Raw genomic sequence first — 17,676 nt, forward strand, 5'->3', positions numbered from 1 at the left:
AGATGTTTTCTGCCAATCAAGTTGCTCTTACTTACTGAAGAGAACCTAGTGAAGGTTCCTCTGTCTTTCACTTACTGAAAGACCATGGGATTATTATGTCAGATAAACACAATATATTATTGTATTAAGTGGGTACTGTTTCACTGCTTTGAGATTCAGTTCACTTAGCTTAAGGCAGAAAGTAAAATAAAATGCATTGCTACGTACGTACTCTTGAGGCATATGTAATGCAAATATAATGCTTTAGCTTCAGGCTAAAACTTGTAGCAATCAAGTGGTAGAGCTCCCTGTCCATCTCAATCCTGTAAACCAAGTTTGCAAGTCTGGACAATTCCAGCATGTTTCTGAGCACAGGCAGATAACCTGTGTGTGTTCCTCCTTCATGTTTAGGCTAATCAGTAATGGCAGGTCTTGTTGCCTTATAGGCAGAGGGGAATGTGTGTGGGGGGGAGAAGTGTTGGGGTTTTTGTTTGGAGGGGATTGGATTAAATCAGTAGGCAAAATTTCCTTAGAAAGCTGGTGGGAAGGTGCTTCATGAACTTTGTGAACAGTGTTATTTTGGTCTTGTCAAAACACACACACAAAATGGCACCAGAAGCTGTAGATCAAGAGAATGCTAGCAGGAGCTTGGGCATTGAATAGAGGCTCTGAAAAAAAACAGTGCAAAGGGAATTTCCTTTGGGACTGGAGAGGGTGAGTGGAATATGTAGGAGCACTGATAATGATTTGGCTGGAGGAAGAGAACTGCGTGCAAGGACAGAGTGGATGATGTTTTTTAATTGTGTTCAAACTCCTTGAGGGTTTTTTTCCCAGGCCTTTTGGTCATCTGTAGATAGAAATGTCTGGAAGACCAAGGCAGTTTCACCTCTGTGCTCTGATTTGTACAGATGCAAATACTGGAACAGGACAGCAAGATGTAACGGTTCCCATTTAATACCATAGATGGAATTGCTCTCTGCTCCTGCTCTCGAGGAAGATGCCTGCTGCAGATTAAGGCTGCCTCTCTCATCTTTGGTATACGTGCTTGTGAAAGCCCAGTTTGTAAATGTGTGTTTGCAAAAGGCTAGCTGAGCCTCTCAGAAGCAGAAGATGGTGTTCCTGGTTCAGTCTGTCTTTTGCCCTTTCTGAGCAGAGGTTCTGTCCACCCAGACATGTCAATCAGCAGTCAGATCATTGCCAACTGTAGTTTTATGCTTCACTACTTTTTTTTTTTTTTTTTCCTCCCCTGCACTGCATGGAACAAGTGATTAGTCTGTTCTTCACTGAAGCTTTCTTGGAATTTTTTTTGTGCTGCAGTAGGGATGAAGTGTTCCATGGGAGGTAGAAGCCACATTGCCCCTTTTCCGTGCCTCCCAGCTTATTTTTTTGCTTTCTCAGTGTAGATACAAGTGGAGGGTGATTCCTGTATGAAAAAGGACAAAGGGTTCATGTGTTTTAAGTGGGGAGAAAGGGAACTGTAGATTTAGAAAAAAAGACTCCTGCCTTCCCATCGCTGGGTTTCAATCTCTTTAACCATATGGGATTGCTCCCTGTTTTCTGTCTCTTGTTCACCAGCCTGAATTTATCCCCTTTTTCTACTCTGATCTGCTCTGCCATTCTAATTCTCCTAGTAAAATAACATGGGAAATTAAGTTTTAAGGATAGTGGAACTGCAGTGCTGACAAACAGCCAGCCACCCACCTGTGGTGGGAGACAGTGTTGATGACAAACTCATTCCTCTTCTCCTTCCCTAAACTTTGGCCAAAGAAAAGCTTTCAGGTCAGATTGGCTCAGGGTCAGATTCAAGGAACACCCTGCTCTATACTTCCCCAAATGCTCTCACGTGTGCCAAGGTACTACATTTGTGATAGCAGTAAGAAACTTCAACACTGGTAGTAAATACAGTAGTGAAAGGATCACTCTGGATGATTGGAGCTGGAGTCTGAGCCACAACTGCAAGGAGTATCACATCATCTTTTCACACAGTTGGCTTTTTGGTTTTACTGCTGTCCCTGTGTTGCCTCACAACTTTTCCTTCAAAATCAGATGTTACACAGGGTTTTTTTCCAACCTTGCTGCAGCATGAGATCTTTTAGATCTTTACTTTCCTCTCTTTGAACCCGGTATGAAGGTAAATAGGAATTTCCTTGCTTGAAGCTTGAGTTGGAGAAGACATTTTGTTGCCCATCTTTTGGAAATAGATAAACATTATGGTCACTGGGGTTTTTGTAGCATGGTGTGTACAGTTGTGTTCTTGAAATATGCCATATGTGACAGCTCTACATCCATGAGCAGGATGCTTTTTTTACTTCTTACATGCTTTGTGACTGCCTGTCGAAAGCAAACGATTACAAGCTTTTGTTGAGGAGAATTCATGTTGTTAAGTATATGTCAATGTGGAAATCACCTACAAGAAAGTTGTTTTTGTGTCTTCAGAAGGAGGCTGTTTGTTTTATTGGACACAGAGAAGCAGATGACAGGTTGCCTCAAGATGCAAAAGTCTCGTTCAGACATAGACACAGTGACATTTCTCTCTCTTTGCTTCACTTGCTGCTGCCCTTCTTTTCCTCTTCCGACAGTTCTTGAACGAGTATGTGAAAGAATTGTTACACCTTCTACATTGAAAAAAGCACAGAAAGCAACTGGGGTTTTTTAATGTGTTTGTTTAATCTGCAGTAAAAAAAAAAAAAAGGAGAACTGACTTTTCTAAGCATATGATAGACGTACTTCTAAAACAACATAATGATCAAGGTCATTTTCAGTTTAAAAAGCAGAAACTCAAATTTAACAGGCCTTGAAATCCCACTTTAAGAAGTTTATAATTTAAATATTTCAAAGCAAGTCTGTCCTTCAGATTAAGGGAAGGTGAAGTTTATACTAAAAAGCTACAACAGAACAAAATAGTGAATTCTATTCTCATTCTCATTTAACACTTTGCTTTTTAGATATGCAGTTTAGCATTCCACATGAGGTTGTCTTTATTTTCTTTAAGCCACGATTATGTCAAATTAATTCCTCTTTTCTGTGTGTCACGCAGTGTTAATAACATTACTGGGCTTGCAACATCTCAAGAGCTGTTTAGTCACAAAAATGAATGCTCCAGAAAGCAAACTTTAAGAAAAATTGAACCATTTTGTTAATAAAGACGATGTAGATGGCTCCATAAACTCGGTGGTAGGGTTCAAGATGCATAGTATGGATAAAGGCGCTGTAATACCACAATTTCTAGGCTAGAAATACTGAGTTGTTCCACCTTTGAGAGTGTTTCAGCTTAGTACCTTCCTTAGAGATTTAATGTGTAATGGAATCAATCCAAATAATTGCAGAGTTTGCCTCAGCAAAAAGGGTGAGGTGAGAAAGGAGAGAGAGAGAAAAAAAAAGGCTTTCTCTTTTTTTCCTCCTCCCTTCTGGTAAACAGTTTCTCTTGTGGAGAAGGGATGTGAGCTTCAGCAAAGCTAAAGGAACTGGTGTGAATGGCTGCTACCCATGTGAAATAAAGGGGTTGTAATCTTGTGTCAAAAGTGTCTAGTTCAAGGGTTTATAAATAACAGTGGCTGTTGTAGATTCTGAAGGGTCTTGAGACTCCTTGGTCTGCAACTGCATGTAAACACTTTTGCTGTAGTAGCTGGATAGCAGATACTTGTTAGACACTACAGCGGTATCATGGATACAGGATTCTTGGTGCTGGGACTTTGATGTTGGGATGTGCGAAGGGTTTTGATTCTGCGGCCACGCACATTCCCTTCCACAGCCCCTTCTCCTGCTGTTTGTTTCCGATTTAACACAATGTGTGCTTTCCCGTGTCCCCTGGAGCAGCTTTGTGGGAAAGGTATGCTGTAATTGGTTTATAACCATTCATAATGACCTGGCAACTCTGAATAGCAACAGGGAGCAACTTAACTTGTGATTTATTTAAGTAAGCTACATGGATTAAAGGCACTCCCAAGTGTTCAAGTTGAGCTAGTTGCTTAATTGGACGTAAATTTTCACATATAGCTTGGAAAGAGAGGAGTTTGTTTTGAAAGGCTGAATCTCAGTGTATGGGCAAGCTTCTGGACTGCTAAACCAATTGTGAGCAAAGTTTAATACTGTCTTTTTTTGGGATGTCTCAGTTTTTTAATTCAGCAAGTGCTAGTGTACCCTTGCCTCTTGTAAATCTAATGGAAAATTAACTTGAGATTTTAATTTGCGGTTGGAATATTTGACCTTGCTTTTGGTTCAGAAAAACAAGCTCTGATTTTGTAAGGCAGGATCAGTACCGCTGCTTTGGTTTTAGCCTTTTACCAGTTCATTGTATTCCTGCTGATTTTGTCAAGGCTCCAGTTTTGGATTGGGTTTTTTTTTTGGTGAAGGGATTTTCTCACACAACGCCCATGATACGAGCAACCCACCAGCTGCAGGGCATGATGATGCGGCAGGCGGTGCGGCAGCCCTGGTAGTTGTAAGGCCAGGGGTGGTAGCCCAGGAGGGGCTCGCAGATCCGCTGGCACTGCGTGTAACTTCGCCGGCACTCAATGCAGCACACGCCCAGGTGATCCAGCATGGGGTCAAAAGCCATCCCTTCACCTTCCAGCTGCTGGAATGTAAAATGTTAAATGTCATCCCGGTGATCTCATCCTCACGGAATAGCAGAAAACATCCATGCTCCTGTTAACCCCACAAAGAGTAAAACCTTGGGCCTGTGGAAGTTGACAAAACTCCCACTAAGTGACCCACACATCTTGCTTTATTATTTTTTCGTCTTGCTCTCTTTGGCAGAAGCGTAGAATTGGTGCAATCATCCTTGTAAAGTGGAAAGAACAAGAGGCAGCTCTAACTTTATTATTTTTATTCTTGCAAAAACTCCAGCAACAGTAAGTCCCTCCCAAACTTTAAATACTAGCGATGGAAAGGATTTCAAGATAGTTACCTGAATCTTTCATGTAGGTGAAAATTCCTGAAATATATGATATAGTTTTTATGATTAATTTTAGTTCCTGTATTTTAGTGCTTTTTACAGTGTTTTTAGGAAACTATTCCTCTGGTCCCCTGCAGTTTTCTGAGGATTTGGCTCTTGTCTCTCAGTCTGGTAACTTCCCTCTCACCCCACCACACTTAGGTGCATTGTGGACAGTGAGAATTCTGCCTGTTCTGTAGCTGACAGTAAGGAGTTAAATGGAGTGAAGCATGCACAAAATACCTAAAAAACTCTTTACCCTTCAAAATTCCTTTCCTCATTTCTGCGGGAAAAAAGGTAACCGGATATTCTGCTTTTGGAAACTGGGGTTGTTCTTTGCCCACTGGTGTTATTTCAGGAAAAGCAGCAGTAATGCACAAGTGCTGAAGTTAACAGTCAGCTTTTTTACCTGGGCGTTCTTCATTCATCTTCAAAAAGTAGCAGCACAACTAAGAAAGTGACATAGAAAGGTGCCACCCCTTGTCTGGGCTTGTACAGGACACCAGTGACAGCTGGGTGTTTGTAGAACTCCAGCAACTCCTTCCCAGTCCTGAGAGCAGGGAAGATATTTTCTTGGTCAGGATTCATCATCCTTGACTTTCAGATACCTGCACCATGAACTCCACCTGAGCTCATTGCCCAGACTCCACTTAAAATGAGTGAAGAGAAATAGCTCTAGGGAGGATTAATTTCATCCTTCAGAAAAGGCCTAGAGCATAATTAATGGTCCTTGTCAGCCTAATGACTCGGTCTCTGAGAAAGCCTGGTGATAGGCATTGGTGCAGGAGCTGCTGGTGAAGGCGAATCCTGCCCTGCAGCTGAGGGAAGTCTGATGGCTGCATCTGTCTGGTTGTTCTCCCTTTGGCCTGGCTGCCCTCTGGCTGGAAGAGCAGACCTGTGGCAGTTGTTCTGCCTCCAGAGGCAGGGCAGCTCAGACCTCATGGAGATGGTCACATTAGTAGCTGTGAGGAGAAGCTACATTCCAGTGCCACTGCTGTTTTACTGACCTCGTGAGAGAGTCGATTTAGATCCACTTTACTTGGAGTGATTAATTTAAGTTTAATTAAGGGATGTCAACTCGGCAGAATGCTGTCACAGTATAATGATCTCCTGCTGTTGCATAAATGTCAAGTCAAAGCTGGGACTTACTTCCAAAGCAGGAGGCATTTATCTTGTGACAGTGTTGTATTAAAATGACTTACTCCTGCTGCACCAAATGATGGGTGTAAATTGTCTGGCGCTGGTGCAGCAGACTGGAAGGTGCCTCCTGCACAGCCAGGGTTCCTGCAGCACGGCAGAGGTGTTGGGACACAGCAGGGTGGCTCCTCTGCTCTTTCTGGGAGCTGGTGCTTCTTGAAGGGTGAGAACAAGTTTTATGACAGTCATCCTCCACCCACTGCTGCTGTCTCAAAACAGATTCTTTTCTGTCAGGTTCTTGCTAGTCTAGGGTTGCTTAACCTCACAGAGAAGAGCCTGAGAAAGAAATTTATTTGGCTGGACCTTTATCTCTTTGCACCCAAACACTTCTGCTGTGTTCCCCTGTAGCAGTCATGTCTGGTACTATTTTCTGTTTGAGAGCAAAGCATGTTCTTAGCTATTGGACTCTCTTCACACAGAAAATGATGGGGCTCAGCTGTCTGGTCAAGACCAGCTTTGGTTTGTTTCTAGAAGTTGCTACCCTTGTCAGATCTCCAGTGCTGTTTCCATATAGATCTGGAAACCTCAAAAAGCACTTGGCATCAACTTGCCTTAACCTCGTGACCTCAAGCACTTGTGCTTGTTTCAGACTGAAATCTAATGAAAACTGGGAGAAGAGGACAGAGGGAAGACATTTTTGAGCTTCTTAGGTGTTTTACCAGTCTGTTGTTTCCTAGAAAAGCTGAACAAGCAAAGAATGTATAGATTATTAAAAAAAAAAAAAAGACAAGCCCCACATTACCTGTCCAACAGAGTCCTGGGCTCTGGGAGAAGATTACAGTGCACATACTTACATTGTATGGGTTGTCTGGATTAAATGTTTGATCGGTTTCTTGGCCCATTTGCCTGGTTTCATTAGCCTGGTGGCCAAGCTCTTGAGCCAGCTGCACAGTATGGGACCTGGAGTTTACTTCTTCAGAAGCAGCTTCCAAGTCTTCCTCATCAAAGTTTGATTCTGATTGGCGCTTGTTTCTCTTCATTTCTCTCCTTTGGTTATCTGAAGAAATAATCACCAGAGGACAATCTTACCTTGAGTGTGTCCTTGTAGTTACCTAATATTTCAATGATTTCTTTAAATATTAAAAAAAGGAGAGGATGGAGGGCAGAGAGAAAGCCAAAATTGTGCCTTGGCAAACTTGCTGTGCATCACCTTGGGAGCTGCTTTCGTTCCTATGTTGTGTCTGCAGCCAATGCCAGTCCAAAGCAGTCTGATTGCCTTTCCCCCCTCCCTCCTCTCCTTGAGGCAAGATGTGAGATTTGTTGGGGTTTTTTTGACCCAGCCTGTAGTCACTGATACTAACCCACCAGGAGTTTCCAGCACTAGCAAGACCAGCTGTATACATCTGACTTTTTAAAAATGCTTTTATGGTGAGATGGTGCCCTGCTCTCAAGGACATCTGGTTCTGGACAGCTTTGATACTACTCTTTTGTTGCCCAGTGGGATATACAAGATCATGAAAGAAAGTGGAAAATATTGGTAGCTTGGATCCACAGGTGCTCTAAAATATGGTAGTTTTTCTTTCACACATTGTCCCACCCAAGTCTTCTGATATTAACTGGACAAAGGAGGAATAAGTATTTTTGAGCCTTCTCTCCTCCTAGGCCTGGAAGTTACCCGGAGGAGTTGCCATCATCTTGGTGACTCCTGAACACCTTGGCTAAGTTTGCCTATGGGCCCCAAGTTCAGAGCTAGGACTCCCCCAGGGTCTCATAAACCATCAACCAGCTGGCTGGCTTGAAGCATCTTCCTTCCACTCCACTGAATTCCTCTGAGGAAGCAAGGTAGAAAACAGGACAGGCTCTGGTCCCCCAATGCCTGGCCAGCGGTTCTGCTACCTGCCTGTCACCTGCCTACATGTTTGAGGGGCTAGTTTAAGCTGTTGTCTTGTCCTTCTCTCGAAGAAGGCTGACCTCTCTGGAAATGTTTCATCTCCTAGCAAGTCACCCACTTGTGCTATGCAAATTGTCTGAGTAAATACAAGCATGGAAAATATCGAGGGGATAAACTCCAAACCCACAATCTTGGCACAAGCCCAGGAAGGCGTGGGCAAGAGCAGAAAGGAGTGTGGTTTCCCAGATGTGCTAGTTTCAGTAGCAAACTCGATACAGGAAAGGCATTTAGATGAAGGGAGGGATAACATACTTTTCAAATAAAAGAAATGTTACCTTTGGGATATGTTGGTCGCAGCCAGAAAATTGGAAGATCCCTGCAAAGCTCTAAAATTTTGGGGCTTAGGAAGCTGTTATGCTTGATAGGCTCATCTGCAGCCACCCAGATAAGGGAGTTTTTGTCAAATCTCACAGGCATGATTTCATCTTCCTGCAAATAGAAGAGCATAAATCCTTTGCTGCTCAGTGAGCAGTCATGTGCCTGCTTGCTGTTAATTCTTGAGCACCAAACTGTATAATTACTGCTGCGACTAATACCGAACATCCTTCTGTGTCGTGAATGTGAACGGATTGTGCTGAGCCAAAGCCTGGGAAAAGGCTGCCACCACTGAAATGAAGGCAAAGCCACCGTCAGCTTTGCTGGGGCCATGATTTCACCCATCTCACACCTGGAAGGCTTCTGGCCCACACGAGGGCTGGGTGTCAAGAAATCTTTCAGCCCAAAGCACCAGAATTTCAGGTGGTAGAAACTGAAGATCTACCACCTTCAGCAGAGCAGCAATGAAATACGAGCAGAACCCAAGCCCCTCATCTTTTCTTGTGCCCTGTTCTCACTTGATATACTCCCAATATATAACTGTTTTTACAATGTCTGTAGGCAGGGTGAGGGGTGGAATCTTGTTCAAAAGTTTTAGAGTGGATTATAGCTTGAGAACTGCTCCAGCTTCCAGTTTTAAGTCAATGTGATCGGTCTGATTAAAGGTCTTGTTTGGTAAAAGCAATTCAATTGACCAAAAGCTTGAAGTGCAAGTTAAAGGAGCCTGCCTTTTTGAAGTGTACCCTGCAGGTTTTTGGTTCATATCTTCAAAGTAATGTAGGAAAATGCCAGTGATTGATTCTTTAAAGTTGTTAGTTCAAAGTATTATTTTACATAAAATGTGTAAGTATTTTATAGCAACGGTGAAATATTAAAAGAAAACTAACTTTTGAATCATGAAAACCAGCATGATTTCAAAGTTAAAATTCTAAATTGCTTTCATAAAAGTCATCAAGACTTGTTATATAACTGACTAGATCAATTTATTCCCTTGAGTTGTTGTTTCTTTAGTGTGTTTATTGATTTATTTTGTAGGTCTCAAGTCATTTAAGTTTGCTATCCAATCTGTCTACTGCTCCTTATTTATATTCTTCCACTTAAGCTTTTATCAACATCAGAAATATCCGACTCTAAGTTTCAGAAATAAAAATATCCTTTGTTTCTGTTTGAAGTGATCCTGACTAGTGAGCAGCCAGAACTTGGGTATCTCTAAAACTCATTTTGCTCAACAATTTTTGCAGGTAGTTTTTCCATTGTAGGAAAACAGCATATGCATACTTTCTCCTAAATACTTCCATATCAGAGAGACGACTTGGCCTAGAAAAATAAATACTACTTTGCCATTCCTGTAGTAATCTGGCCTGGAAAATCGAGCGACAGGGAAAAGTTAATGTCTTAGTGGTAGCACTAAGTCAGCTGCCTGGTGCATGCGATTCATTGCAGCAGTCACATAGGTCACGCATCTGTGGAGAAGATGCACAGAAAACAGGACAAGGAAATAGTTTTACTGTCTATCAGGTAGAACTAGAAATAACTTTTGATTATTTACGGTAATGTTTTCAGGTCTGTGACTTTGTTTTTACAAAAAAGATGAAAATTTCACACTTTGACTTCAAGCAACAGTGCTAATTAAGTCAAGGCCAGCTACCTTTTAAAAAAGGCAAGGCAGGAAAGATGGAGCTCTCCCTCTGGAATTCATGCAAGTTCTCTTTCCAATCATGGGGAAACACCTGCCAGCTTCAGGAGGCTTTGTAGCATTTATCAGCCTTTCTGATTTTGCTAGGAGAGATCTTTTCCTTCTTCATTTCAAAGCAGATGTTCAGTAGTCACAGCACCATTGCAGGGAGATGCAGCCTTAACAGTGCCTCTCTCCCTGCTAATTGTATCTGCTTTTATTCTCCCAGGAGCAGAGCAAACCCAGGGAAAGGGGCTGCGGATCTCCTGTGCTCTCCTGCCAGTGACTGAGCCCCCAGCAGCATCCAGGCTCAGCTGGACTCAAGTCACTGGAGCCAGCCATTCCTGTGTGAGCAATGAGTTTGGGGGTCTGAGCTCTGGGAAACTCAGGCTTTGAGCACATAAAGCAATTGGCTTTTTGGACAAATGTGAGGAGGATTGGTGGTGTCTGGGTGAGAACTGTAGCTTCCCTGCTGGTTGTGATGCAAATTCTATGGAATTTAGTTAGCGTGTAAAATTAAGTTTTATGCTAAGAAGACAAAGTCATGTCTTTTAAAATAAATTATTTCTTCTGAGTTATTTTAATTTTTGCCATGTTTTCCACAATTCCCTTTTACTGACTAGAGTGATGGAGTTCATGCTTCTGCTCAAGAGCATTGATAGAAATCTCCTGGGATCAACCACAGTCCTCCCCTGCATTGACTAAAGCAGCTGCTTCTTCCACACCCTCCCTTTCAGCCTTGTGCACACCCTGGTCTTTGGCAGGTGCTCTTGTCACGGAGGTCTCCTGTGGATCTGGTAGAAATCAGTCTGTGGCTTCCCCGCTCACTGATCTGCAGTCTCTCATGATGGCCCTGGATACAGTGACATGTCTGACAGCAGTCTTGTTCGTCTTACCTTTCAGGGACTCCTTGCAACCAGCCAGTGAACCCTCAGCTATCCTATCCCACGTTCAACAACCCTACCACAAGTCAGAGTGGCTTTCAAATGCCATTTTTATTTGTATTTAAGTACCTCCTTTAGGCCCTCTCTATACAAAGATTAGTTAAAGAAACCAACAAACTACCCCTTACCAGCTCAGATGAGAGGCTCGCTTTAGCCATAGCATCAACTTCAGGGATGTGAGCTTTTGGCTGAGCTTTGATGTAACACTTTTCTCCTTCAGCAAAACGGATCCCAGTTATGCCCTGCAAAAGCAGAAGGCAGAGGGTTGTGCACAGCCCTCCAGCTCCTCACCACCCCCAAGAAAGTGCTTCAGCTCTGCTAAAATTGCTACTGAATTTCCAGTCTGAAGGCTAATCTTATTTAAAACTAGAAGCAATAAAATGCTCTTCCTTCATCATTTTAGCGTCACAATTTTGGTCAAATTGGTTTAGAAGTTTTTGCTTGAGTTCTGAAAGGGGGGGGGGGTGTTAATGTAAGTGCTTCCATGCAGGCTGTAGGCTACTTGGAGTACCTCTGTTAATGAATCAGTTGACATGATTTGAACTGTAGCTTAGCACCTAACGTAGGCAGTCTTGAAACTGTGTTAGCTGGTGGTGTGGTACCTTTGTGACACAGTTTTATAAAATGTGGGGGCAGCTTGGTTCAGTTTGTACAAATAAGTGACTATGACAGCAAAGGGAAGTTTGTGATGGGCAATTTGGTGCAGAAATCTGTGTGTGGGACTTCGTCTGGCCTACCGGGGTGAAATGCAATTGCATAAACCATAGATGTCTAGTTTTAAGCAAGAGGAGGAGCCAGTCTCCTCCATGTGCTGGGATGTACCTTTCAACCCTGTGCCAGAACCTCAGGCATGACCATTTTGCCACTGTCTGAGGTTTCTATGCTTCTACTGTAGGTTTTGGGGTATCCATAAAAGAAGTCTCTTCTACATTATAAATTTAGATACCGTGTAAATGGCAAAACTTCTGTGTTTTTCATGTAGTTGCACAAACTCCAGTCAACCACTTGAACGTAATTACCTACTGCCCTTTAAGTTGTGCTGGTTTTCTGCCTGGCCTCTAGCTGCCAGGAGAAAGGGGTGTGGGTGTCAGCATGACTCCTCTCATCTGCCTTGAAGGGGTATCATGGATGCCTTTGTTTGGAGTTTTGGGTGCCATAGTGTAAGAAAGACATTGAACTGTCAGGGAGTGTCCCAAGGAGGGCAAGGACAATGGTGAAGGGCCTTGAGGGGAAGCCTGATGAGCAGCTGAAGTCACTTGGTCTGTTCAGCCTGGGAGGAGACTGAGGGGAGAGCTCGTAGAAATCTACAACTTCCTTGTGAGGGGAAGAGGAGGGGCAGGCACTGATCTCTGTGGTGCCCAGTGACAGGACCCCAGGGAATGGCCTGAAGTTGTGTCAGGGGAGGTTCAGGTTGGATATAAGGAAAAGGTTCTGAACCAGAGGGTGACTGGGCACTGGAGCAAGCTTCCCAGGGAAGTGGTCACAGCACCAACCTGGCAGACACCAAGAAGCATTTGGACAATGCTCCCAGTACATGGTTTGATTCTTGGGGATGGTGCTGTGCCAGGAGTTGGACTTGATGATCCTTGTGGGTTCCTTCCAACTCAGCACATTGTGATCCAGTGCAGCATGAGATGGATGGTACTGGGGCACCTGAGCCATGTCCTGTGTGTCTGCAGGCCCTGTGTAGCTGCACGCATTCCCTTCGAAACAAAATGACAACCAAAAGCAGTGAGAAGGGATGGCTATGCATGGATGGGTGCATTAGGACATAAGGCTTTGTGGTGTACCAAGTGTGCTAGGAATACCTTATATTGCCAAATCTGAGCCTTCTCTGACCATGCAGTCATTCCAGCAGTGCCAGTCAATCCAAAACTGCTAATGTAAATACCAGTCTGTTAGAAGCACATCTCTCCAGTTGCTCTCTCCTTTGTGTGCATTCTTGGCTGAAAAGCCAAGTGGCATCATCCCTTTCCTGAGGTTGTCCCTGGCCTTCTGTAATTACAAGCAGGCACTGTCCCTGGGAGGTCCCTTCAGCTGGTTGGTGTCAGAAGCTGATTCCTGACCTGATTGTGGCAGGCAGTATCTCACCAACAACACACGTGGAGGCAAAATGAGTTCAGCGTCTCTCCAGTGGACTGATGCTTTTGTACAGATGTGAAATGGCACGGGCAAATGAGAGGAGCTCGCTGTGGATGCTCTTACTCAGCTGCTAATAATGTTGCTATGGTGATGCTAATGAGAGTTGCAGAAAGGCAGAACCACAGCTGCTGGGAAAGTTGGGGTCCAGCATCTCCTGGCACGGATTTGTTTGTTCTTGCTGAAAAGCCAAGGAGCTGGATTTCCTTGCCCTTCTAGATCCAGCAAGGGAGAGGTGGCTGCTCCAGAGGCAGAGATGCTTCCTAGCAGCAGCATCTTTATTTTAGGGCTGCTTTGACTTACAGAAGGCTTAACTCTGAAGTTGAGTGTTTTGCACCTGAGAACATTTAACTGCAGGGTCTGGGCCCTATAAATGGGTTTCTGCAGCATCACACAGATGTGCCTTAGTAGCTCAGGGCAGCTCAGAAACTCACTCTATCCGAGCTGCTAATCTCTGCTGAGTTTTGGCATCTTTTAGTCCAGGCTCTGTGCTGAGCAGCCACAAGTTCCTGGGGTGCCCAGGTATGTTTGCTGTCAGCCCAAGTGGCCAGCACCTGGCATTGGTGCATGGATACAGAAACTGAGCTAAATGCCTCCATCCTCTACCATGAGATGAACCCAGGCAAAGCCATGGAGAGCAGCTCCCATCCCTGACCTCAGGGCAAAGGAAGCTCCCCAGGTAAGCACTGTGGAGTGGTCTCTCCTTGGTGTCTCCTTGGCTTACTGTGTCGACCCTATGCTCCTCAAACAGGGATGTTTGGGGGAGGTGTTTTTGCCAGTTCAAACCACATGAGATCATGCAAGAGTTGTGTCACAGCCTGACAGAATGTTTTTCTAGTAAGACCCCAAGGTCACACGTCACAGTTCTGCTCAGTGGTTTAGAAATGCAAAGTATTTACATGGAGCCAAACCTGATGCAGCCTAATCCACACCACTTCCTGGAGTGGTACCTGGCATGGCTGATCTGCAAAAAGCACTTAGATTGGAGGAAACTGCCTGTCTCCCTGTGAAAGCAAGCCAGGAGAGCAAAAATGTTTGTGTGGATGGTTGGAGGCTGGAACCTGAGACTGACTGGGGCAGAGAAGTCAGGGCAGGGCAGAGCAAGGTGTCCTTAAGAGGCCAGAGCTGGAGTGTGTTACATGAAGGACAAGAGTGGCACTACTTACAATCTGAAAATCATGGACTTCAACAGCCTCTTCACTCCCGCTTCCTGTTTTGAATGTCTCTAAGTTGTTTCCAGCATCTATTTCCATTGATCCATCTTGCACTTTTCCATTAATGCTCATAGTGTAGTGAACATTGTACACCTGGAATCAATAAAAGAGCGGTAGCACATGCCAGTAATTACTTATTGCCTTCCTCCTACACCAGGCAATGGGGTCAATCTGATGCTCATATCTCTATTTAGCTCCTAAATTTTGCTGCTGCAGGCATCTGATAACCCTCCAACAACCAACACTGCACTACTTCAGCACTGGGGCAGGCTGGCAGTGGGGCAGCCAGCCCTCAGAGGTTGTTCAGTCTCCGTCCTTGGAAGTTTTCAAGGCCTGTCTGGATAAAGCCCTGAGCAAACATCTCTGACCCCAGAGCTGTCCCTGCTCTGATCATCAGGTAGGACTAGAAACCTGAGATCTCCCTTCCAAAAACAAGGTGGGGTGAGTCCACACCCACGTTCACTCCGACCTAAAAAACATCTTCTAGGACATTTTAGGAATTGCTTGTTATGCTGGCATGATTCCCAAAGGACAGCAGGCGTGAGTGTCCTACTCTGAAGGAGGCCAACCCCTATTTATCTCTTAGGATGTTCTGCTGAGGCACAGGAAAACAGGTTCCTCTTGAATACAAACATACTTCCCAGCTTGTAATGGATGTGAACTTTGTTTAAATTGGATGTGAAGTTGTATAGACTCGTATTTTCCTTGTCAGCGTATTTGCCCTTATCCTATTTTCAATGAGGAGAGCTACAGCAGGGTTTGTATTTGCTGGAGGACCACAATCTGTAGAGGGGTTTTGTGAATCTCTTGTGCAGCTCTGCTAAAAGTGCTGCACAAGCAGTTTATTTTGGGTCTTAAAAAAGCCTTTACAGCATTTTAATGAAAAATTTACACTGACAGCTAGAGACAAATTTCTTCTTCTCTCACCTTCGCTCAGGGAAGTCTAAGGTGCTAAAGATTTATGGTTCCTCAGTTATACACAGCCACTCCCATATTTTTGCTTTCTAGGACTCCTGTTGAATGTAGTCCATAAAACCAGACCAGTGTATGTGGTCTCCCCCTGATACGGGCTGAGCTAGAGTTGAGACTTTGATACCCTTGTCAGTTAGGGAAGAATTTAAAGATATAAAATAAACCAAAGAATTTTAAAATTGCCTTAGGTTTTTTGGGGGTTTTTTTGGGGGTTTTTTTTTTTTGGTTTTTTTTTTTTGTTTTTTTTTTTGTTTTTTTAATTAATGACTCTGGATGTAATCTTTGCAGTTGCTTCCTAAACATTTGCAAGTCAAGTGCAGCTTTCTGAGTTTGAAGGCAGCTTGGAAAAGTAACTCTCAGCTTTCCCAGTGTCCTCACCTAGAGATCAACTTTGAAGCTTAATGAAAACTGTGAATGTGACATATTTTGTGTGTCTGAATTTAGATGACAGGAGCATTAAAAAGGGAAGCATTGTCCTGTACTCCACAAATGCACCAGAGCTGTCCCCTGCCTATGTCACCATCTGCATCCCTCTCCCTTTTCAAAAGCCTAGAGAAGCACATGGTTCTTGCAGCACATCTTGGAGGTCAGCAATGTGTCCTGTCATTTTGCTGTAAAACCTTGTACTTTTCTTTCTGATTATCCGAATTACCCCTGCGTGTAGAGGTGTATCTCACAGGGCCACCTTTACTCTGGCTGCTGGAATTCACACAAGGCTCTCCTTGATGAGGGCTGGTGCGTGGCTGGAGGCAGTACAAAACTTCTTCCAAAGTAAATTCAAGGGCACCAATTCAATTTATGGAGAAAATTACATCCATGTGTGTACCGTCATGTTTCAAATACGTTTTAAACACAAATTCTGTGTAAACATAAGGAAAGTTAATCTGTAAACATGCTCAAATGCTCTGAAGTTTGGGTCTTTAACTGATCACCAGCTTCTCAGTTTCATTCTTTGGATAAAGTGTTTCTCATCTACCCCAGAAACTGTAAATAATAAAACCTAACTTTAAAAATTGCTCCACAGCTGCAAACCTAAGTGTATGCACAGTCATACAAAGCACCAGAACTGATGGTGCCTGTTAATGGGTTAATAATATCATTACATACTTGAGGGTCCAGGTAGAATCTGGACCGAGAATGCAGATGGTATGAAAAAAGAATTTACACATTTCAAAGCTTTTTTTGTCCTGAGAGCTGGAGTTTGCCCAGGATGTGAATCCCTGGGGACTTGTTGGGGTTTGAGTTCACTGAGGATTTGTGAGCAGAAATCAATGTAGAGTCTGTGCTCTCAAAGATGTGTTTCGTGTTCGCTAACAAATGTGCTTCCAGGAAGCTCCATCCACACAGCCACCAAAGACAGTGATTATGGGTTTGGGTTTTTAGGTGTTAGGGAGTTTTGAAAGCATGGAAAGAAACCTACAGGTCTGCTTAAAGACCTCTTTATAGACCTCGCAAGAAGCGCTTCCAGCCGTGCCTCTCCGTACGTGCGAGAGCTCTCCTCCCACCCGCCCCCGGGCGCGGACGAGCTGCGGGGCCCGGCCCGCCGCGCTCACCTGCCGCTCCGTGGCTTTCCAGAAGTAGAAGGCGCCGATGGCCCCGGCCAGCAGCAGGAGGGCCCCGGCGATCAGCACCGCGGCCCCGGCCTTCAGCAGCCGCCCCGGCCCGGGGGGCGCGGCCGCCGCGTACGCCTGTGGAGAGTGCGGGTGGGAGCGGGCAGGGACCCCCGCCCCGGGACCCGACCGACCTGACCCGTTTTGTCCCGATCTCTCCCGTTACATCGCGACCTGTCCCGACCCCACCCGTTCCCTGCCGTCCCAAACCGTCCCGTCCAGTCCCGACCCGCTCGGTCCCGTTCCATCCCAACTCATGCCCCACACGCTTTGTCCCGATCCCACCCTGTCCCGCCCGGTGCCTGCCGGCAGCACTCACGGGGGGCAGGCACAGCTCCACATCGTCGGGCCCCCCTCGGGCGATGGGCACCTTCTCGGAGCCCTCTGCCATGGCTGCCGCGGGAGGGAGACCTGCCCGGGCTCGGCCCCGGCCCCGGCGGGGCTGCACCGCCCCGGCCCGCCCCGCTCCCGGCCCCGGCCCGCGGGGAGGGCAGCACCGCCCAGTCCCGGGCACAATGAGCCCCTTGAGCTGCCCGGCACCGGCGGAGCTCCCCGGGGCTGTGCCCTCCTGCCCCATCGCCCTCCCCTCCAACAGACCCCCGAGTCTCGTCTCCAGCTTCCGAGCAGGGGGCCGGGGGTGTAGGGGACACGCACCCCCCGCACGCCGTGGCGGAGAGGAGGGGTGCCCCGTCAGACAGACGGCCGTCATTAAAAAAAAAAAAACAACAACCAAAAAAACCCACCAAAACCAAAAAACCCCCAGCTTTTAAAATAGAACAACGTGTTAACTGATTTTTTACACTT

At 45.2% G+C, this 17,676-nt stretch overlaps 1 protein-coding gene across 2 annotated transcripts; it reads right to left on the reverse strand.

The window, feature by feature from the left end:
* Nucleotides 1-2,555: 2,555 nt before the first annotated feature.
* On the reverse strand, nt 2,556-17,293 carry CNMD (chondromodulin). Of its 2 annotated transcripts, XM_066177453.1 has the most exons (8): nt 17,192-17,293; nt 16,816-16,950; nt 14,243-14,383; nt 11,066-11,179; nt 8,279-8,432; nt 6,907-7,109; nt 4,371-4,555; nt 2,556-2,649 (listed from the first exon to the last, which is right to left on the reverse strand). In XM_066177453.1, coding segments are annotated over exons 1-8 (1,005 nt in total). In that variant the 5' UTR covers nt 17,264-17,293; the 3' UTR covers nt 2,556-2,648. The 2 variants fall into 2 exon arrangements, with proteins under 2 accessions (XP_066033550.1, XP_066033549.1); XM_066177452.1 differs by having other exon boundaries at nt 2,567-4,555.
* Nucleotides 17,294-17,676: the final 383 nt, after the last annotated feature.

Source organism: Chamaea fasciata, unplaced genomic scaffold (assembly GCF_029207755.1).
Source record: "Chamaea fasciata isolate MVZ Bird 193981 ecotype frontalis unplaced genomic scaffold, bChaFas1.0.hap1 SCAF_2, whole genome shotgun sequence".
NCBI lineage: Eukaryota > Metazoa > Chordata > Aves > Passeriformes > Sylviidae > Chamaea > Chamaea fasciata.